General features: G+C 37.1%; 2 protein-coding genes and 1 long non-coding RNA gene across 4 annotated transcripts in view; all 3 read left to right on the top strand.

The window, feature by feature from the left end:
• The first annotated feature begins 165 nt into the window (after positions 1 to 165).
• LOC126976908 (dentin sialophosphoprotein) lies at positions 166 to 7847 on the top strand. Its single transcript, XM_050825543.1, has 5 exons — positions 166 to 591; positions 3199 to 3369; positions 4255 to 4435; positions 5659 to 5787; positions 6023 to 7847. The coding sequence occupies exons 1-5, from the start codon at positions 388 to 390 to the stop codon at positions 7810 to 7812; spliced, it is 2475 nt and encodes an 824-aa protein (XP_050681500.1). The 5' UTR covers positions 166 to 387; the 3' UTR covers positions 7813 to 7847.
• Positions 7848 to 10276: 2429 nt separating this feature from the next.
• On the top strand, positions 10277 to 20205 carry LOC126977585 (uncharacterized). Of its 2 annotated transcripts, XR_007732264.1 has the most exons (3): positions 10296 to 10404; positions 12203 to 12237; positions 14149 to 14400. It is a non-coding gene; the product is annotated as an uncharacterized LOC126977585 (long non-coding RNA). The 2 variants fall into 2 exon arrangements; XR_007732270.1 differs by lacking the exons at positions 12203 to 12237; positions 14149 to 14400 and adding an exon at positions 19972 to 20205 and having other exon boundaries at positions 10277 to 10404.
• Positions 20206 to 21134: 929 nt separating this feature from the next.
• Positions 21135 to 23966, top strand: part of LOC126977238 (U1 small nuclear ribonucleoprotein 70 kDa) — a 29698-nt gene continuing 26866 nt past the window's right edge. Inside the window, exon 1 of the mRNA XM_050825970.1 lies at positions 21135 to 21520. Within this exon, the coding sequence (XP_050681927.1) occupies positions 21377 to 21520 (144 nt within the window). The 5' untranslated portion in view covers positions 21135 to 21376. The remainder of the gene's footprint in view (positions 21521 to 23966) is intronic.

Raw genomic sequence — 23966 nt, 5'->3', positions numbered from 1 at the left:
TTCGCCAATGTCGAGTTGACTTATTGATATTTTTTCTAGATAAACCTCGACCTTGCACCGTAATATCTTTGACAAATGACAATAACAAGAGATATTTGACATTTTGAAGGGCATTTAAAATTTGTATTTAGTACTTACTAATTACTATTTTGTATTTTGAAAATGACGTGATGTTTTGACCTGTGCTATAAAAATAACAATTACTTGCATTTTTAAATTATCCTTTATTAGCTGGTTCAAGCTTTCATAAAATCAGTATAATTTGCGCTACTTGTGGGCTTAGTAGTAGAAGTATTTAATGTTCTGCTGGTTGGATTAGTAATTACCAATTTCCCGAGATTGAGTTGAGAGTTGATACTTGTTTCATAATATAACGCATACTAAACAATGAAGCGCATGAAGCATCGGATTAAACGCGAGCCGGAGTCATCGCGGCAGGAAGACCATGACTTGGCTTATTACATCCACGACAGGGTTGAGTTGATGCACCAAGTGTTCTCGGTGTTAAAGTCCAAGGAGCTGCGGGCTATGGCTCCTCTCTGCGTGCGAGATATATCCATCAAAGACTTACAGGAACTATGCACTGAGGAGGTGGGTTTTGCTAAAAGTATTGTTGCTTGTATATATACTTCTGTTGATAGACTGCTACTAGTTGTTCCTGACCAAATACTTAATATCATAAATAAAGTTAAATGTCCAACCACAGTATAATCACAGAATAAAGAGTAATAGAACAGAAGATAGTTTCACTTTTTAGAAAAGTAGCTACTATGGAGCCTCTTAATAAATTATATTTTAAATAATAATAATCATTATTTGCGAAAACTGCCACCAATTTTTTTACAAATACAATAGAAATGAACAATTAACATTATATAAATAAAATAAAAAAAAAATATATTAGGGTCATTTTGCCAGTTTGAGACCAATTAGCGGAATAGCAGACTTTGTAAAATAAAACAGACATGTTTATTAAACATTATATTTTACTTTATGTGGAGGTAACATATATGTTCAAAAATTAGTTAAAAATAATAGATTATTCAAAATTAGTCTGATTTTAAAATTAAAGAACAATCTTAATTAGGCGGAAAAGCTAGTTTGCGACCACTTTTTTTAGTTTGCGACTATTACAAAGTTAGCTTACGGCCATAAAGTTCAATAAAAATGTGTGCTATGTTTGAATAATATAATGAATCTTATAAATTACGTATAACAGTACATAAATATTCAGCCTTAGTATAAAATTAATGTTTACCGTATTTAATATACAGGCTTAATTAGGGTTTGTTAAATATGAGAGTATCAATGTGAAATAGATTCAAAATCGTAACCAATATTTTTATTTCATCGTCCTCTTTGTCACTGTTTAATATATTATTGGTGCACAATTTTCTTTCATAACTTGCACATTTCTCTGTAGTGCGAGATTTCAACTTGTATTTCTCAGCTTGATGCATTTCCAGTTTCTTTCTTTTTGATACTTCCTGGCTACACTTTACAGCTTAATTTTTTTTAAATCTTTACATTTTCCTTTTCTTCGTAAAACTCACGCCACTTTCAAGGATGAAATGGCAGCAAGAAGTCTAGGTTTCATTCATTCCTCCAATTACTTTACAATGAGGCAGAATCACTGACGTCGGCAGGTTGCAGCATGTGAGTAGTATTCAGAAGGAAATTTGGGGATTAGCGGGGACAATCATCCTTAAACTGATTTTTTTTTAATTTTTCGATATTTTTTGAACAGTGTCCAAGAGTTCCTGTTTTTAGGGGAAACCCACATCTTTCCTAAGTTTAAGATCCACTGTATAACTTATTTTTCACCAGTTGAGCCTATGATAAGTGCTGGTCCTCGGTTTTTAACTCATCAGCTCATTTCCACATTGTTTTTTAGATATTTATTTACATTATTCACTAAATAAATGCAAAAACGTATCAACCAAACGCAATAGACATTGTAAAAACTATAATGACTCGCAAAACTAGAAAAGTAAGGAAAATACTCACTTCAAAAACAGCATGTGTTTCTTATTTTTTTTCCTATTTTGCGAGCTTAGAGACACGGCTGGCACTGGTAACGAAATGAACGAAAGCCTGTCGCCACACGTTTGATTTTATTCTGCCAATTTTAAGACACCCGAGGATTAGTATTAGCTTACTTTTTGCTTGCTGAAGTTCGTGTGAAAGAAAAATATAAAATGCTTATTATTTAAGTATTGCTGCAGTATTAGCTTAAAACAGTCCTAAAATTGACCCTAATTCTATAAAAACCTGGAAGGATTATTTAAACAACTTAGAATGATACCAATCAAAATCTTTTTTAAGCGAGGTGGACTACTCATACATTTATAAATTAGTTACATTACAATCTACTTCTACTTACTAATGGACAACAGGCAGCATTTTAACTCTAATTACCTATTTGTTTGTGGCTGTAAGTTTGAGAACAATACTGACAAGACTGAAACTATGTTACAACTCACATGATGACAAGAAACAATCATCTTCACACTGTTCCTTATAAGTTAGCTGGGTGTAATGTATTTGTTGTTTTGTTTATCCAAAACCTTTTTATGCTTCTACATGTAGAATTAAAATGCTGCCTGTTGTCTATTAGTAAGTAGAAGTAGATTGTAATGTAAACTAATTTATAAATGTATTAGTAGTCACTAACTACTTTCCTAGAAAGTGTAATTAACTTCTATAGTTTATTCTGGAACTATATTGTAGTTTGACAATTACATAACTTTATTTATTATATTAATAAAAGACTGCAATAAAAATTGCAAGTTTGTTGAGGTGAACAAATGACAAGCATCTATAGGTATGTTGTCGTAACTGACATATAAACTAAAACATGTCTGATAGTTCTTCTAATATGAATATGTATTGTTGTATAATCTGTATTTGAACTCAGAGCAGTGCCCTTACATTGTACATTATTGCTTGTTAAGCAATATACACAAAGGTATCAAATGAAAGCCTAGAGCCAGTTATAGTTATGTTTTGTAAACTAGAGGTAAACATGTGTGATAGTGTTGTTATATTGACAAGCAGTAGTAGTGTTCGGCAAATTGCAAATCATACCTTTTTCTACCGACTCTCACTCTTTGATCAATGAAATGTGTTGTTTCATTGTTGTTGTAACATATTGTAATTGTATTTATAACACAGCAATATTAATATAAAATATTGCAGCTACTTGGTATCAGCTCAAAGCGCCTCTGTGCCATCCTGGACGGTGCTGACCCACCTTCCAACACAGAGTCCTCAGACTCCTCCCCTGAGAGAATGGAGACAATCTCTCTCGACAGTATCTCATCAGATGAAGCAATATTGAGCCAAGCCAGTCCAAGGAAGAGTAAAAAAGTAAGTATTTAGAATTGAAGAGATATTACACAAGTATTTTAACTTCCCGCTAAGAACATTTTAAATTTGCAAAAACGCGAGATGTTATTGGTTGTACCCTATTTTTCGTAATCGTGTTTTCATGAGATCTCGATGTTTTTAAGATCCTAGCTTCCCTGACTATTCCCGCGGTGATGCCCGTACGTGTGTGAGTGTTTGTATGTATGGATGTATGTAAACCTTTTAAAACTTGAACGGCTCGACCGATTCGAACTTCGAAAAGGCTTGACTGGACCGGTACATTTTAAGAAATCTCATAAAAACTATATAATTTTTTTCATATGTGATGTTTATGTAATAAGTTTTAAACGGCTTTACTGATCGACTCCAAAAATTAATGAGCTCTTAACATCAAAAAACCATTCTCCACCAAGCCCGTCAAAATCGGTTGAGTTCGTTATGTACGAGAAATAAAACCTAAAAAAGTGTTTTCCAGGTTTTCTGTTAATGATCTGATTAAAAATGTTAATAAATACTTAGTTAAAAATATAGATAAAAAAATGTTTCTACCTCGATGAAAAGCTGTCTTTTAGTCCCTGCTACGAGGGACAAAAGTCGCTAGAGAGCTGGGAGAGCCCGGCAAGACGAGTTTCGTCCCTCGTACCAGGCACTAAAAGCGAGCTTTTCATCCAAGTAGGAAAAAAAATCGTATATAATAAATTAATCATATCAATATTCAAATAAATATCAATATTCCGCGGGTGAGAATGACCTACTTTTGTCTACTACTACTAATGTCTGCCCGTAAGTTGTTCGTTGCCATGTGATAATTTAGTACTTCAATTTTGTTTGATAAATAAGTCGCATGTTACATGATTTAAATTTAAAAAAAGAAATAACTTGCAGCATAAACGGCACTCAAAGTCTAAGTCCAAGCACAAACGTAGACAGAGCGAGGCGGGTGCGGACGACCCGAGCGAGGGCCAGGCCAGCCGGGCGGGTCGCGCCGGCCTCACCGTTCTGGAATTGCTGGAGCTGCAGGCGCGGGCCCGGGCCATCCGCGCGCAGCTGCAGCAGGCGCACTCAGGTGAGCTGGCCGCGCAACGGTCGCTTGTGGCGGTGACGTGGGACGAGTAGCTTCCTTCCCGACAAATATGGTCCAAGGCCCATGCGTAATGCTCGTGAACGGATGCTACTTGTGGTGGCGGGATGATCCTGTTACCAGAAACTCGGCAAAATATTTTAAAAATTTAAATTATTATATTTTTTACAATCACTAATAAAATGCTCACAAAATACCTTTATTTACTTCACTTCTTCTCAAAGAAATTCTTATTAAAGCTCAACCTTTTGCAATGTGGCGGTCAATTTAAAAAGAAAAGAAAAATTTTGACATTCACATGTGTCATTTCCTTGACCTACATGAAATAAAAACCTGTATAAAGTGATTTTGAGTTGATTTAATTCCATCCGCATCACCAAACAACATTGATGCGTAAAGATGTAACGTCTCCAGTGCCTGCTGTTATTATTTGTCGTATCAGTTCGGGAAGACTGCTGAAGGAGATGATTTCACAAAATGCACCACACCACATTAGGTCCATCAATATCACACATTTTTTTCGCGGCTTACGTTCACATTTTCATTATATTAATTGATTCTGACACAAAGAAAAACAAATGAAAAAATAACTGGAAACAACATTTTACTAATTTGTTCCTTTTTTTTAATGTAACCTTTTTAATGTCATCATAGCCATTCAGATACAAATAGTACAGCAAAAGAGATTTTATTGTATGCAAAAAGATCTTTTCCCTAATCTATTTTGAAATACAAAATGTTGGCATTGACAGTAGTGGTCTTAGGGTAGACCCCCTAAGGAACCCCTGAGATTATAGTTATGGGGTCACTAAGGGATCTACAAATTACAACAGCTACCTCCTATTTGAAACATAGGTTGCATTCCCTACGTGAGAGAGTCCACCTACCTATCTGCCTATCTACCTGCAATGGAATGCAACTTATACAGCAGACTGACCTAAATGATGTACACAAGCAAATGAGTAATCATTTATTACAATTAAATTCAGAAGAGACCTCAACTACATTATTTTTGAATTTGCGCGTTTGCGTGGCGTGAACGTGTGGCGTTAGCACAACGATTTGCTTAACGTGATGTAATTGAACCCAGTCTCCGCAGAGTTCGAAGTGGTTGTAACTGGACCGGCAATGCGATGTACCCAACCAGTGGGAGGGTCAGATACTGTGAAATGGATTCATATGATAGATATAATGACTCGTAATTCTAGAATTGCCGGTGATGAGCAGCGAACGCGTGGAGTCATCTGATGATGATGAGGTGGTCATTAAAGAGGAGGAGCCTGATGTGGTGGAGATCAGCAGCGACGAAGACAAACCAAACCGCGATGAATTGGACAGTGAGTCACCTCTTCTTTCTCTCCTCTCTTTCAACCTTTAGTCCATATACATACAATGCTGGGTATCTGAAAAGTGATACTTGTTCGTACAGGGAACTGGCGAAAAGTGATTTGGTTTAAATCAATTTTCACCAGGTTAAATTTCTTCTCATAAATTGTTTATAGTTAATTACACGAAATAAATTTGACGGTGACAATAAATACCTCTTATTTATCTAAGTTTCTATTTTTACAGAACAAATTGAAAACAATCAAAACACTCAAGAAGGTGCGATATCGGTTACAAAAAAAATCAATGACTTGATCATAACTGTTCCACAGACAAAACAAACAAAGAAAATTAAATTGAACCGGCAAAGAACTGTTAACATCAATAGGCAGGTCGCAAAAACAAGTAAAGATAAAGAAGCTAATATAAATGTTCTCAATGTCAATAATGGGTCTAAAAGCAGAACCAAAACTAAAAAGAAGCAGAAAAAAATTAACAAAAACAATAAAGATGGAAGTGATCATGATGAGATTATGCTGCAACTCTCTGATACAGAGAAAATGGATCTTTTAGAAGATTTAGAACAGAAGAGCAGTGAGGATTCTGATAGTAGCTCTGGCACTACAACATCAGATTCTGATTCTGAAAATGATGATTCAGTAACTAATAAAGAAGATAAGGATACTTCAGATGATAGTAAAGAAAATAATAAAAATTCTTCAAAAAATATTCATGAAAATGACACGATGGCTATCCAAGAAAACAGAGATAGCCAAAGTAAAAATGAAAATGTTAATATTGACGTGGAAGTATTTAAAGAAATACCACATTCTAGTGAGGATAAAGTAAACAATATTCAAAGTACAAAATTGATTATGGGCATAACAGAAAATAAAGATGATATTGAGAAGTATACTCACTTTTCTGCTGGAGTAGAGTCGGTAGATTTAAATACAGATGAAGAAAAAGTAGAAAGTAAAGCTGAACATAATACTATTTTAAAGAATACAGAAATAGAATCAGTAAGAGATGAAATTGACCAAAATATAAATGCAATGGAACTAGATAAATCCCCCAATGAAAAAGAATCTGAAACCCAAAAGACCATAACACAAACCGAAACCATAGAGGAAGGCGAAATTAAAGACGAAAATAAAGAGCTGTCAGAAGGCGAGGTTTCTCAAGAAAGTGTAGAAGTTAAAGCTTTACCTGATGTCGATAGTAATAATGATAAGAAAAAGAAAAGAAAAGATAAGAAGACAAAAAAGTCAAAGAAAAATAAAAAGGCGGATTTTCGTGAAAGTGCCGATCAAAATTTCTACAAAGATTACAATACAGGAAACATAATTGCATCTCTAAGGAGTGGAGATGAGACCGAAACTAAGTTGTTGAAAACTGATATGCAATGTATTTCTTACAAGGAAACTGACGCGAAAGATGATGATGTTATAGAATATTTGGAACTTTCAGATGATTCTTCATGTCATGAGGTAGAAGGTGTCTCTGTGCTGTCTAAGGAACCGACGGCGGAAGAAATCGCGGCGCTCTCTGCGAAGATGGACGAAATAGAACGAGAGGAGGTCGTGAATGAGAGTGAGATAGCACTGTGTGATACGAACGAGATAGCGAACACTACGTGGAAAGATCGATATTTAGAAAGTACGAAAGTTAAAAAAGTACTCAACACGTCAAACATTTTAAATGCTATTAGGAAAAAGAACATAGAATTGAAGAGGAAAATGGAAGAATCTAAAAAACAGCATATTGAGGACACTGAAAAACCTGCCGAAGAAATACCACCATCAGACATCATCGAAGGATCATTAGATCATTATAATACTCTAGAAGGATCAACGAAGTTTGTAGATCCCGCAAGAGAAGAGAAAAATGTTTCAAAGGAGATGAAGAGTGACGCTAAAATGTTGTTGAAAATGTACCGAAAATTGTTAAAGTACAATGATATGAACCGGAAGAAGGATCCAAAGAAAAAAAAGAAGAAAAACAAGACGAAAGAGAAAAGTAAGGACAGCACATAGTGGACATTGATAAGCGAATAAATTATCTATAGCTATTTGTCTGTTCACTTATTTTTTCCTTTTATGAATAGTTTTTTTATGGTTATGCAGGACGCGGGCCTCCTGATGGTGAGTGACGACCGCCTGGTCCTGTTGAAATGTTCAAAACTCATCAATGAAATGGGTTCATATAAATTCGCTTTCGTTTCCACTCTAGTAAGCAATATATCGAAATGAGAACCTTAGTTACCTTGAAACGACCAGTTAATATGTTTCTTTCATGGTATATGGAGAATCAAGGCATTATTAAGTTTTAATTACAGTATATGTGTGCCATTTGTAAACTAAAAGGACTGCTTAATAGTTTTGGCAGCCCTCTCTTGCTTACCATAAGCTCACGTAAAGAATTCTGAAGAGTCCGAATCAGGTGGAAATCTGGAAGAGCAAGGTCAGGGCAAATCTCTTAATTTTTGATGAGTACAAAAAATATCTATATATGTCACAAAATAATTTCGTAGCATTTATTCCTTATTTTTTAAATTAACGAAAGAAAAACAAACGATAAATAGCAGGAAACAACATAATATATTTACGAATTTGTTTCTTTTTTGAAATCTAACCTCTATAATGTCAATGTCATCAAATCAACAGATAGTTGGGAAAGTATTGTGGAAATAGGAATGGTATAATTACCATAACCCTACCTCCTCCGCAACCGTCTGCTTAAATAAAATATTAAATAATACAATGAAAAAAATTGACTTTAGAGCTGACCTCTATTTTGAGCAATTTACGCACACTAACAGAAAGTGTCATACAAATCGCTAGTGTAAGAAATAGCTTGTCACGCACACTAAACTAATATTCCTGGCCTGTTTTTGCCGTTTGCCTAATATGCCTAATCGCCTATTAGGATCGGGGTTAGGGAGACACCAGTATAATTCCACAAATAATTTAATACTTTTCGTAGCGGTTATAATAGTATATTATCTACTCTTGCGTACGTGCCAATAACTCGTTACTCACTAATTCTGATCTCCTCACTCTCGTACTTATATCGCTTGTTATAGTTACCCTGGATGCTCAGTTGCTCAATGAACCAATCCATCAAACACTCCTCAAATTTTTACAAGTAAGGATTATTCTCAAATGTTCGCGAATATTCGACCTTCAATGCGACCTTTGTAACAACACATTGACTGTATTTGATGTACAGTATTTATTTTTCTTTTCCTATTTAAAATCAGACGGAATAGCGACCATAATCAGTTCTGTTTTGTTTTTGTTTATATTAGGAAATTTAGACAAATATGTATAGTTAAGTACTGTTTAGATTGCACAAACCTTAAGAATAATATTTCCCTCAAATTTTTTTTATTATTTTGTTATGTTCACATTGATGTATGTAACATGTGAAACTTATATTTTTCGCGAATACAAAAAATGGGGTACCAATATGTATAAACATAAAAGAACCACATACCAAAATCCTGTTCTAATATAGTTTGGATGCTATTAATCTGTACCTTATTTGAATTAAGCTCTTAAAGTTAAATCTACATCAAATGTTTTCCATTTTCCTCGGTCTTTGGCTATACAACTGCAAACGGAACCCATCTTCCAAGCCGGTTGCTCACAATGGAAGAATATGACCGCAACCTTCCAAAAACATCACCAAGACATCAGAGAAAATCTATTACAAAGACTTTATATTTGGGTGACAGGTAGAGGCTAGTCGGTTGACTGATTCGCTTCTTTTCGTTCCCGCCTCAAATGTATGAACTGTGATTCATTTTGTTTTGGGACGAGCCATATCCTATCGCAAGGGAGAGATCCGGCTAGAGATGATACGTCAGCATTTTATTATTATTTAAATGAATTTTGATTTCCCAGTTTATTTCACTTATATTATATTATGTACTCGGGTAAAGTTTTGGTCCTGTAAGAACCGTCCCCAGTGACGTGTGCGGGACGGAATTGGATTTCCTTACAAACAATGCCATTTGCAAAAAGATTATTGTTATAAAACAACGTTCTTTGCATATAGACACATCACGTCGTATAAAAATAAAGCCGACATTTGGCCGACATATGTAACATGCCATAAACTACACCACAATAAGCTTAGACTGCTATATCTAAACATTGCCTCATTTACTTCAGTTGTTTAAAATATTCTTGGTCAAGAAGCAGCAATGTAAAAAATTTATTCAGTTTCGGTGACGTTTGGTTTCAGACAGTGACAGTTGACACGACTAAGGAGAAAAGTGTGATTACATTGTCTTTAAAGCACACTTTACCGTTCCGCTATCAGACTGCGAATGATATGTCCATGTACTTGTTATAATGTCGTTGGTTAAATCACTTCAATACAGCACAAAAAGTAGCCGTCACTTTGTATGTCATAGCCTGACTAGTGTATAATAAAATATATTCGAAGACAAAATGAGTGCGGGGTCTGGTGAGACTCCTTTGTCTACGGTATTGTCAATCTAACATGCTGCGGAAGTTTGACATTCCTGACGGATACATAAAATTATTGTACTAATGTTTTTGCACGAACGAAACACAAACTACATGATCTATGAAAGAATTGGAAGATAAACCGGAAAAGTGAGTGCCTTTCTTATATTTATATTATTATGTCTTTGTCGAATAAGAATGACGTGTCACCGCTACCTTTCCGTAGGTAGTGTCCGCCAGGTGCAGGGGTGTGAGATGTGATGATACTGTGCTATAGATATACACAACAAACAACACTCGCAGCAGTCTCTACGCAATTCTAGATTAATTAAACATTATTACCACATATCTTACGCATTCTATATAACTGCTTTATAAAAGTAGGTATTATTAAGCAGATTTGCATACTTAAAACCTTAGATTAAGGATTGGTTTCCGCTGGGGTCTTACTAGATACCGTACTACCTAAGAACAATAGCTTTTTTATTTCGGCAACTTTATATTGTTGTGTGTATTGGCTATTTGTAAAAACACACTGACCTCTACCACAGTAGACACATATACCTGAAACTAAACCTTGTTGATAAAATACCTACACGTGCCTACACTCCATTGAAGCAATAGGGTTGTCACTTGTCAGGTTATTTTTCTAACCGACTTTAAAAAAGGAGGAGTTTTTCAATTCGACTATATTTTTGGAACGAAGTTCTATAAGGGGCATTTCGGAGCGTAAAAAAGTAAAAAGTGTAAGATGTATAGTGTATGTATGATGGATATACAGTATCTAATAAAATATTATAGTCTACATGATGACTGTTATGTAATATTTTAAAACAACATTGTATTGAAAGTTTTGCTTGGATTATTTTATTTTTATTTTTTTGAAATAATTTATTTGAAATATATACGGGTAACTTTGAAATATTTGTTTTTAAACTTTGTCCGTTGCAGTTTCACTTCAACCACAGTTTTAAAAAACTCTTTCCTACAGTCACCCTACGAACACGTCATCTAGACGGGGCAATTATCGTTTTCGTGAGTTTCAATTAAGATGTTGGATATATGACTATTTCAATTAAATCAATATGGGTATCATTTTTGAGGTTTTTGGGAGAGTCAATAACGAATATGACATCTATTTTGAGATCCAAGATGGCGGATGTGACTTTTACAATAAAGTCAAAATGGGTATCATTTTCGAGAGCGTCAATTACAAATATGACACCCATTGCGAGATCTAATATGGCGGATGTGACTTTAAAACGAAGCTATTACTAACTTCTGAAAAAGATAACAAAATATTCCCTTAGTCACTTTCATTATAAATGTTATTGGTTAGCATAAAGAAAAAGTTCAATCTTACAACTCGGACGAAGGTGAACACACAATTTTATTTCAAAAGTCCAGCATTACCGGCTTCAACACCCTCGATAATCATGAAAACAACACCCATGATAAAAAAAGCTGATAAATTCATGTAGCTCCAACTTGGATTTATATTTTGACAGCACTATCAGTTTCAAAATCCTCAAAAACTTTGAAAACGAAAATTTTAATTGTAATTACTATTTCAAATTTATGTCAAATCAGTGCAAGTTTTATACTAAAATAAATTCAAATTATTACTTTTTGTATTATAACTTAGTAACTTATAGGCAGTCCCACCTCTTATTACGTAGTAATTACATCCTCTTTGATAGCTTCGACAAATCGACAATGCTAGCTCGCAATGTTATGCATGGATTGTCAATAGGCATCATAGTTACTTCTAGAACGGCCAATTTAGTTAGGTACTTTGAACGTTTTCATTCTAATTGCGTTTAGTATAAGGACCCCGCACGATACGAAGTGTGTTAAATATAACAGTGTGTTATCAATGGCTATTATGATAATATTAACGTTCTATGGCTATTCGCGACGCCTAAGTAATATGTAATTATAATTTTAGTGATTCCAAAGTTGCACGGAAGTACAATGTTACATGTGAGTATTCAGACTTAATTTTTTTATGCTTTTTCACTAGGTAAGCTTTTATATAAGTGTTCAGTGTGCAGGCTATATTATTCTGATAATAAATTATGAGGCCTACGGACTTGCATCCTGTGTCACTAAATAAATTTAAAAAAATTATGGCACTACATTTTTTAATTCAATAATGGCACGGGTTTAACACGACATCGCAGATATCCCAGACGTCAGATGTACGAGATAAGAATGGCCCTGAAACAGCTTAAAAACAACATGGCGCCTGATGATGAGGGAATTACAGCCGAGCTTCTGAGAGCTGGTGGTACTCCTGTACTTATGATCCTCCAGAAGCTATTCAATTCCGTCATCCTTGAGTACAGTGGTATTGTTCTTCAAAAAGGGCGATAAAACGCTTTTGAAGAAGTTTAGGCCCATATCACTTCTGAGCCATGTATATAAACTGTTTTCTAGGGTAGTCACGAATTGTCTCGGACGCAGGTTCGATGACTTCTAGCCTCACGAACAAGCCGGATTCCGATATACATACGCTGTGGCAGGTTATATAGAAGACGGAGGAGTATATCCAGCCACTATGCGTGGTGTTCGTGGACTACGAGAAATCCTTTCATTAGAACGAGACCTGGGCGGTGCCTCAGTCTCTCCAGAGGTGCCATATTGATTATCGATATATCGAAGGATTGAAGTGTTTGTATGAAAAGGCCTCCATGTCAATCCGTCTCTAGGATCAGATCCCGAAGCCTATACGACTGAAGCGGATTAGACAAGGCGATGTCATACCGCCGAAGCTGTTTACCGCTGCGTTGGAAGATGTCATTAAGTTTCGGGACTGAAATGGACTGGGCATCAATATCAACAGCGAAAACATCACTCACCTTCGATTCGCAGACGATATTGTAATCACGGCAGAGACCATGGAAGACTTAAGCCATACGCTCGACGGTCAGAATACAGCTTCCCAAGGTGTAGGTCTCAAAATAAACATGGACAAGACGAAGATCATGTCAAGTGTCCATGTCGCACCTACTCTCGTAAGAATTGGGAACTGTACTCTGTATGCTCGGAGTTTCCCTGCGAGATCGAATCAGAAATTAGGAGAACCAAAGTCAACTACATAGCCCAAATGATTGCGAAACTGAAGTAGCAGTGGACAGGGCACACAGCTCGATGGACAGATGGCCGGTGGGGCAGTAAAGTCTTCGAATGACGACCACGTACCGGAAGACGGAGTGTTGCTAGGCCCCCGACAAGATGGGCCGACGATCTGGTCAAGATTGCTGGAATACGTCGTATGAGGGCAGAGCCGGACCGATCGTCATGGAGATCTTTGGAGGAGGCCTTTGTCCAGCAGTGGACGTCTTCCGACTGATGGTAATGTTAATGGCACAGGTTGCAAATTTATTGACCAAATAATATTGCATGTCTGTGTGGTTTACTAAATATTAAATAAAAAACTTGAGTAAATATTGAGATGGAAAAGTAAAATCCGAGGGACAAAACTAAATAAATGATAAAAATCTTCATAACTATCTCAGAAGATGTAGCAATTATCATCAATAAGAAACGCTTCCACCGACATAAGAAGATCAGTCGGTATATACAGAGCTGCACCCAAGTCCAGAATTGTTTGCCTACTTTTTCCGAAGCATAAAAAAAGAAGTTAATTATTATTCGGCATTAATTATTCCCTTTACACCAAAAATTTTAATGTACAATCAATGCAATCTTAATAAAAGGCAATAATTTGTTCCAAATAGCCTTAATTATTAATATACCCGTATGTTTTACAACTATGGAAGTGAGATGGGATATAAATTTATAATATTCCAAATCTGTATTATTAAATCTTTTACTTTATAGTTATTTCTTATAATATTATTGACCTCTGGAATGACACTTATATTTCAGTCATACGAGAGGAGACCAGTACGTCCCAAGACTCACGAGAGGAAGAGGCAGCCGGGCGAGAGCGCAGCTCTCACTTGTGGTGGCTGCCCGTAGTGGGGTTGGGAGGTACTGCCCTCGCCTTCGCCGTGCTCTTGTACAAGTTCCTGGGTCAAGTGCCCGCCAACAGAACTCGCATTGCGGGACACAATAGTACGCGTTGAGCGACACTGACAGTTGTCAAATTGTATAGAAGTGTCTGTGGTATCTGTTTACTTGACGATAATATCAAAATAAAAATTCTAACTTACATTAAGATTTTTTTTCCACTTAATCTAAGGTTTCTTGTTATAGTTTATATTTCAAAATAATTTAAAAAAATATTAATATGATAGTTAAAAATAAATTGATTTGACCTCATGCCAATGCTCTACTTAAAAAATAAATAACTTATTAAAATTACTTGACGCGGTCGTTTGTGACATTTTCGTTGTGTATAAATTAGTGTTGCTGTAACTATTCTTACTAGAAAAATAGTTTTATTGTATTGCATAAATGATTTGTTGCTCTTGTGTCCGGTTTTTTAAATGCATTATTATAATGACTTCAATACAATCCGTTAAACATTTAGGCCAGTTATCAATGATTGAGACTCGCACTATTTCCATCGGAAAATATTCACCTCATGGATTTTAGGGACTCAAAATTATCATGAAGCTTCTTCTACAGCCTTCTCGAATGCTGTTGACACATCTTCCTGCGACGATAACTGGTTCCCCATTGAATTTTTAATTTAGGGCATAAAAAGGAGTCACACGGTGCTAGATCCAGATTTTAAGGAGGGTAACCCGTGACTTTGACCGGTGTGCTGTCCAGGAAGTCCCATATTTTGAGCGCTGAGTACTCGGGCGCGTTGTCGTGGTGAAGCTATTGCCCGTGGAGCCCTTTATTCAGCCTGTCTCTCATGGCAGTGAAAACTTCTGGCAGGCATATTGTAGTATACCATTCGGCGTTAATATAGCTACGACTTCGTAGTGGAATTAATAATATAATTCGACACTAAATATCCTGTGACAGTAAAGAAGCCAGCTATCAACATTTTACCTGCCCTTCTCGATCGCTCACTTTGGTAACCGTTGCTTGTTGACACGTTGTCACTTTGCACAGTGCGAAAGTATTCTTCTCATGCGAAGGTACTCGTGTACTTTTTGTGAACGCTTCCCAATAAATCTGCAATATATGCTGATTTCTTCGTTTGCAGTTCTTTTGTTTTCTTGAATTACATTTTTAACTGCTAGCACATTTTCCTCGGTAACATCCATCGAAGACGCCCATTTTTTTCTTCATCCCCCAGCGAACTACACATCCAGATGGTTACCAGGTCTCTGTCGACCCCCTCTCAAAACGTCCGACCATTGCCTGGTCAGGAGTGTAGTGCCTATCCGACGCCAACGTCGCAGACCACCAGCGACCCGCCGCGTTTGGCACTACAAGTCAGCAGATTGGGATAGGATGCGTTTCTTTTTTGCATCCTACCCTTGGGGCAGGGTTTGTTTGCCTTCGGATGATCGCAGTGCCTGCGCCGTTGCAGTAGCCGATGTGATACTGCAGGGCATGGATATTTTTATACCAAGCTCTGTAGTACCGATCGGTGGCAGACCACAGCCTTGGTTCGATGCGTCAGTTAAAGCAGCATCTGACTGCAAAAAACAGGCGTATCGAACTTGGGTTGCGGCGCTGGGCTCAAAGGATCCGAACTGCAAAGTTCTGAAGAGGAAATATAACCGTGCCTCCAGATTTTTTAAGCGGCAAATCGCCCGTGCGAAATCGAAGCACGTCGTCAAAATTGGCGAGCAGCTTTCCAGTTACCCGACCGGAACACGCAAGGTCTGGTCGTTATCGAAAGCTGCTCTTGGTAACTTCAACCAGCCGTCCATGCCGCCGTTGCACATGAGGAATGACACCCTGGCCCATACGGCAAAAGAGAAAGCCGATCTCCTGTGCACTCTTTTTGCCTCCAACTCGAATCTTGACGACAACGGAAAAACACCGCCGACCATCCCGCGGTGTCAGAGCTCCATGCCTGAAGTACAGTTCCGACAGAAAACTGTTAGGCGAGCTCTGTTTTCGTTGGACGTCAGGAAGTCGAGCGGGCCGAATGGCATTTCTCCAATCGTGCTTAGAACGTGTGTCCCTGAGTTGACGCCGGTGCTAACGCGTTTATGGCACTCTTATTCAAAAGGCGTAGTCCCTGATTCATGGAAGTCAGCCCTTGTCCATCCGATCCCAAAAAAAGGAGACAGCTCGGATCCGGCAAACTACAGGCCTATTGCTATTACCTCCCTACTCTCCAAAATCATGGAGACAATAATTAACCGCCAGCTCTTGGTTTACCTTGAGGGTCACCAGTTGATCAACGACCGGCAGTACGGCTTTCGCCATGGTCGGTCGACTGGCGATCTTCTGGTATACCTAACACATAGATGGGCGGCGGCTATTGAAAGCAAGGGGGAAGGCCTGGCAGTTAGCCTGGATATAGCGAAGGCCTTTGATCGTGTATGGCACATGGTGCTCCTCGCAAAACTTCCATCATTTGGGCTTCCCGAGAGCTTATGCAAATGGACCTCCAGCTTCCTCACTGGGCGCAGCATACAGGCCTTTGTCGACGGTTATTACTCAAATCCCAAGCCCGTGAACGCTGGAGTGCCCCAAGGCTGTGTGCTATCTCCCACGCTGTTTCTTCTGCATATCAATGATATGTTGGACACCGCCAACATACATTGCTATGCAGACGACAGCACTGGTGATACCGTATACACGGGCCATGCAGGTCTCTCTCGCGAAAGCGTCGACCAGTGCCGGGAGAAACTTGTGTCTTCAATCGAGTCCTCTCTCGAGAAGGTCGCGGAATGGGGTAAGTTGAACCTTGTCCAATTTAACCCCCAGAAGACTCAAGTTTGCGCGTTTACCACTAAAAAAACCCCATTTGCCGTATCACCGCTCTTCGAGAACACTTTCCTTAAAGCCTCGCCTAGTATCGGAATACTGGGTCTCGAAATCTCGAGCGATTGCCAATTCCGTTGCCATCTGTAGGGCAAAGCCAAATTGGCTTCGAAGAAACTGGGCGTCATAAATAGTGCACGGCAATACTTCAAGCCGGCCCACATTCTAGCGCTCTACAAAGCGCAGGTCCGGCCTCACATGGAGTATTGCTGTCATCTCTGGTCTGGCGCGCCCCAGTATCAGCTCGATCATTTGGCCGTGTGCAACGCAGAGCAGCTTGAATTGTCGGGGACCTAGGGCTCTGTGAACGGCTGGATCACTTGGCGTTGCGTAGAGACGTCGCTTCACTGTGTGTCTTCTACCGCATTTATCATGGGGAGTGTCCGAAGAGCTGTTAAACCTGATTCCTGCCGCCGAATTCCACCTTCGCACGACACGCCACAAGTTAGGATATCATCCCCACCATCTGGATGTGTGGCGGTCCTCCACAGTGCGGTTTTCAAGGAGCTTTCGTCCTCGTACTACAACGCTGTGGAATGAACTTCCTTGTGCGTTGTTTCCGGGACGATACGACGCGGGTACCTTCAAGAAAAGCGCGTACACCTTCCTTAAAGGCCGGCAACGCTCTTGTGATTCCTCTGGTGTTGCAAAAGAGTGTGGGTGGCGGTGATCACTTAACACCAGGTGACCCGTACGCTCGTTTGTCCTCCTATTCCATAAAAAAAAAGCGAAAGACGACGTCGCTTTAGAACGGCTTTCATCCATAAACCATCCATAATTCCAATTTGTCGATGAAATGTATTGTCTGGCTTAAGGCTTAATGTTTAATCATAAAAAATCATCGCACGAAAATATTCCCGATGCAGTTCCATTTTTCAATTTGGGTCTCAAAAAAATATGGAGGGATATTTGAAATTGGAACGATGGTATTTAAACTCGTAAATAAACACATATTTTTAAATAATTACAATTAGCCAGGGCTTCATACATAAATACTTTTTTTCGCAATACTTTCTGAGTGATCTAGTACATTTCTTTTTTCATTTGTAGTGTAGTAATAACCCTGTAATGTACTATGTATCACGCTCCACTTTGCAAGAAATACACACTGGACAGTGTTTTTAAATTTATCTTTTTTGTCTTTATTTTATTTTGTTTAGTATTAATTTTTTATTTTTACTGCATTTGAGTGTTTTTTTATTTCTAATAAAGTTATTTCTATTCTATATATCAATGCTTATTTGAGTTTCACTTGTGAGTACCTTGGTCAGCCCTTCCCATATAGCTGAGTTTGATTTAACTTTGGCTACGGGACAAGATTTTTGTGCTCGAATTATCAATCAGAGATTCATGATACCTGTTAGCAACTGAAATAATATTATGTACAGTTAACAGATTTACTTAATGGAATTTAAGTTAGTTTACTACCAAGCCAGCTGAGTATACTGCAAAAACAATATACTTATTTATATTAAATGTTGAAATTAAGTAGACTGCCTTATGCGGTGTTTCCAGGACGATACGACATAGGTACTTCCAAAAAAACCGCGTCCAATTTTTAGGTCGGCAATCCACCTGTCACTCCTCTTGTGTGGCAAGAGAATGTGGGCGGCGGTGACCCCTACTGCTTGGATGTGGAAATATTGCAGACAAAATCAGTGACTTACCTATTCAATTGCGCTTTTCAATTCAAATTAATACAAATAATATTTTAAAACAGTTTTTAACTAAATATTTATAACTATTAGTTATAACAAAAAAAAATTGTACCAATAATAAAAAATTCCGAACTTTTCTGTATTTTAGTACTTTCGTAGCGCGTCCGCATGTTGGCTTTGGTTCGCAAACTATAAACAAAAGACCGTGCGTTTATTGTTGCTCCTATTTATCTTGCGGATTTTTGCCGTTACGTTTACTCTGTTATGTTCATGTTTGATCGAAGATTATAGGTTCCAGATCGAGAGACATTGAAGCTTGACCCAGGTCGCGGAAGGTGGCCCACCGTAGATGAGTGCGTTAAGGGTTTTCGCGCCGTTGCACGGCCAAGACGGCTGTTTCAACAGCTCCTGTTTTAGGATCCTGACGTCATGCATTGGGGCCATCTGTCTCATCGCCATATTGCTGGTGCGGGAGTACGGTTTAATGTAATAAATCCAGTGACCATGTGACCGTGTGTCTTATTTTATATAAACATAAAGTCCTTTACCGCATATAAGGTCCTCAATAAATTATTGATTTATGTTTGTAAGAAAAAGTGACGGAATGGGCAAAATGTTTTTTCGTTGCTAATAAAGTTATTATGTTATTATTTATTTACCATTGGATATGATCTCGTTCTTTTGAGGTCTGCGGCATAAGTTTTCGAATGAGTAGAATTTTGAGTTTAAGGCCTTATGCGTCAAGAATTTTAGGTATATTATTTGACGGGTGTTTTGTTGTGCTGCTGGAACGTATCAATCAGACAATTATTACACCTGTAAGTCCTTTAAAGATATATAAATAATTTACAATGAAGTACCACTTGCATTTCGCAATATTGCAAAAAATACCAGTGACGTAGAATTGAAGAGCGCAATAGTAACTCTTTAACACAAATTAATGGAAAGAATAGTATTATTTTTAACTAAATATGCCCAACTACAATACGATAAAGATAAATATTTATTTCTTACTTAAAATAAAAACCTTTGATCTTTTTTGTATTCTAGTACTTTTGTAGCGGGAATCAGCACTATCACTAATCAATCAATTCGAGCACATTAATACAAATGGTCGCGCATAAATTGTTGCTCCTATTCTCTCTTTGTCTTTAGTTTTAATCTGGTATGTTCATATCACTTATAGATTTCAGATCGAGTGATATTCAAAAATGACCCAGGGGGCAGCGGGCAGCCCGGCGTACATAAGCGCGTTCCGGACTCGCGGACCGCTGCGTGGTGAAAACAGCTGTCTCGGACGAAACCAGTGGTGTTTCGTGATCCTGATGTCATGCGTGATAGCCATCTGTGGCATCGCCGCCTTAATCACAGTGCTGGTGCAGAAGTACGGCTGAATGTAATAAATACTTTGATCACGTGACTGTGTGTCTTATTTCAACTTCTCTGACAGATGAAGTCCTTTACCGCACACGGTCCTTAATAAATTTATATATTTTTATGAGTAAAGGTGACGATACGAACAAGATATTGATCACAAAGCAACGCACGTCGCACAACTACAACATAAAACGATAATAGCACGGACAACCTGACACGACTAATGCCACGATATATCGAATATCGATTTTAGGAGTAGGCCCCCTGATGGTAAGAGAGACATTTCAAAACGACGAGCGTATTTAAGATGTAAAGTCTCATTAGGCCAGTAAGTTTACTAACTACTGCGTCCTTTTAACATAGTAATGCTTGCACACTCTGCTTCATGGCCGAAAAAGGTGGCGTTGTGGTTCACATGTAGTCGTCATCCTCTGGTATTGCCATATTAAATAGTTTCTAAATTTTATAATAAAAACTAACAATGTTTAGTATTTTAGTTTGGTACATATCCTTTCATCTTGCAATCAAGGATTTATAGATAAATATCTTCTACGTATATTTTTATGGATTCTTGAATTCGTGTTTTCGCTGTTACTGCACCTTAGGGTCGGGAGAGCAGTAATTGCAGCTCTTGGTAGTTAGCACAGTAAGTACTTTGACCTTACAGACTACCTGCTAAGGCGGAAAAATCGATCGTGGGTAGTCATTTTTACATATCATGGCAACTTTTTACTGACGAACATTTTCTCGTCCTCTATATATCGAAATATGAGCGCTAGAATTTTTTCACTGCTGTGAATCATTTTTACCATAAAATACGATGGAATAATCATCAAAATCATATAGTATTGTAGTCGATCTAAACTACGAGAAACAACAAGATAGTAAGTAAGTACTGCCAATATTACGGAAGTATAAATGCAAATGTCAGAGGTAAAATACTGTCGTATACCTACTCTGAGTTTTGCTGACTTGTTAAGTGACGCCTGTCAGCCATCTTTTCTGTGAAGATTTGGAGAATTCTTCCCACCTACCTACGGACTATTGGGAATCAATACTCAATAGAAATTAGAATTAATGAGACACCGAGCTGAAAGTTGAATTATCTATAGAATAGTATAAACAAAACCAAATTATTGAATGACTTCTTAAGTGGCAGTGGTTGTCAGTGTATCTGGTGTAATTTTAAATTATCTTAATCGCATGGATGCAAGATGACGCAGTTTCTGCCGCCGAATCTTCTTGCATTATTTGCTGCCAGGGATCCGATACCCTACTTACCGCCAGCATCGAAGTTACCACATGAAAAGAAACAGAAAGGATACGATGGAGTGGGTGCCTTTCTCGATTTCTTTGAGGTTAGTAATAATTTATGCATCAATTCACACTTCATTGCTTTAGGCTTTTCATAGTTAAATATTACAGATCTATTTACTCCTTTCGATAACACAGTATAATTTTAAAATCGAAATCTTTAAGGTATTCAGTATTAAATCTCAAATACAATAATGAGCTTAGTTTTTATATATTTATTCTTTATTGTATATTTTTGGAAGTTTTACTTGTGTCTACTTCTCGTTTGACCTAAACAATTACTTTTAAAAAACTGCTTTATTATAAATACAGTGCAAACTCCACTGTCAGTCTAAGGCTTAGCACGCACTGCGATTAAACGCATGCTTTTAAACGTAAGTCTGAAAACACAAATAAAAATTAACACATAGCTTTCTATACAAGCGCACGCACTAGCGACTTTTTTCAGTGACTGATTTTAAAAATGCAACTTGCTACATTTTGATCGCGGTTTGTAAAGCGCGTTTTTTTGTGCCCCATAGCATTAGTATGGTGGCGCACGCACAGTGGTTAACCACTTTCGGTTTTCTATTCAGTCTCGACTGGTCGCGCGCAGAGGATCTTTAGGTGATATTACTTTACGAAATGCAGTGTCTTTATATTATAGATACTGACCCCGCAGATTGTAATAATTTGTCAAAAGCATCAATGGACATTCTGTAGTAATTAATAAACTGATTGGGATGCTGTAAGTCATTGTACATTTTGCAAAAATATCCTTTCAAATGTCTTTCATCTGTTAATGGATGTACACACTACCCAGTACCTATGGAGGCACTGTTTATGTTTTCTTTTTCCTATTTTGAAAACCAAAGCCGCAACACATGCTGCTCGCCAGAAATCCATGGTGATACTGGAATAAAATTAAGCAAAACACCAACCGCAGTGCGAGGTTGTATGCAGTTTTGCGTTTTCAGCTATTTCCAAAACGCTCGCCTTTAAGTGTGTTAACAGTGTGCTAAGCCTAACATCAAATGCCATAAATATTGATATTACCCAAGTGGTTGTTTTGTCTTGTTGTCCACTCAGTGATACACTCTATTTAACATCACAAACACTAAATTACAACCACAATATGTCATTATAAAGCAAGTATTTTTGGCAACTTATAAAGCATTTCTACTGTTAGTTCTGTCTAAGTTGCGAAAATCAATAAGAACTGCAACAGTCTAGATTCCTGTGTTCTCATTTTATTTTGCATTTACCTGGAGCTTCAGAATGACCAGTACTGAACCTTCTAAGAAATTGGTTCTGAAACTGTTGTTAGATTATTATTATATTATACACTGTGGCTCAGGAACTTTCAAACAGTGAAGGCCATAAATATTTTTTTAAAGATATGTGATATTGGAAGACTGTTTGGATTCAATTGCTCTAATGTTTACAATATGGAAATTAATGAAAAATTCTACAAGAAGATTTGTCTAAGAAATTAAGGAAACCTGAATACACAGCAGAAAGACTGTTATGAAGACTAAGTTCCAACAAAGTGCTCTTTGAATGGCTGGATCACTTGGTATTGCATAGAGACATTGCTTCATTGTGTGTCTTCTACTGCATTTATCACAAGGACTGTTCCGAAGAGTGAAGAGCTCTTTCACCTTATTCCTGCCGCTGAATTCCTCTGGTGTTGTAAGAGAATTTGGGTGGAGGTGATCACTTTACACCAGGTGTTAGGTGGCCATCCTTTTCCATAACAATAAAACACAAGGGGAAGGAGAAGATGAGACAGTTGATATACACCAGAGTCTACACCAAGCATTAAAAAAACAGTGAATGCAGCAAAAATATTAGAAGAATACCTTTAATGTAACTAAGTTGATCCAACAGCAACCCAGTAGATCCTAAGAATGAATGAATTGTATTATTATTAAATAATACTGAAGTAGTAAAACAATGTTTCTTTTCATGTAATTGACTGAAACCTCCATAACATAACTCCATCCATCCATATTGATAAAAACAGAAAAGGATTTTTTTTCACATATTATAAGTAATAGGGTGTATACATGTAACTTATATTTAGTTCAAATTTTTTTTTTTTTTAATCTTTATTTATTGTATCTTAATTAGGTTTTTCTTAAAAAAAATTGCTGAATAATAAATATTCAATAAAAAAAAGTGCAATAAATATGTGCAAAATATAAAACTTCAAAACTCAATGCTATTAGTTGAAGCAGTGTGTGATGTCAGTCTTGATAAGCATGAGCAATGGTATGGTTCCTAGATTTTACTTTAGGTGGTTAGCAATATATTTCATTTTATGTTTGTGATTCCACACATAAAAATGTAGAAAATAGAATTTAATTGGAATTAATATATCCATTGTTTTTTTCTGTTGTTTAAGATCTCAACAATAATCATAACATGATAATCATATCAATGTTAAGGTTCTGTTTTAAATTTACATTTTTATGGAAAAAGCAATAAAATATTGATCTAAAAAAATAT

Source organism: Leptidea sinapis, chromosome 2, assembly GCF_905404315.1.
Source record: "Leptidea sinapis chromosome 2, ilLepSina1.1, whole genome shotgun sequence".
In the NCBI taxonomy this organism is placed as follows: domain Eukaryota; kingdom Metazoa; phylum Arthropoda; class Insecta; order Lepidoptera; family Pieridae; genus Leptidea; species Leptidea sinapis.
The sequence above is the reverse complement of the archived record's forward strand: the minus strand, read 5'-3'. Positions and strand labels throughout refer to the sequence as shown.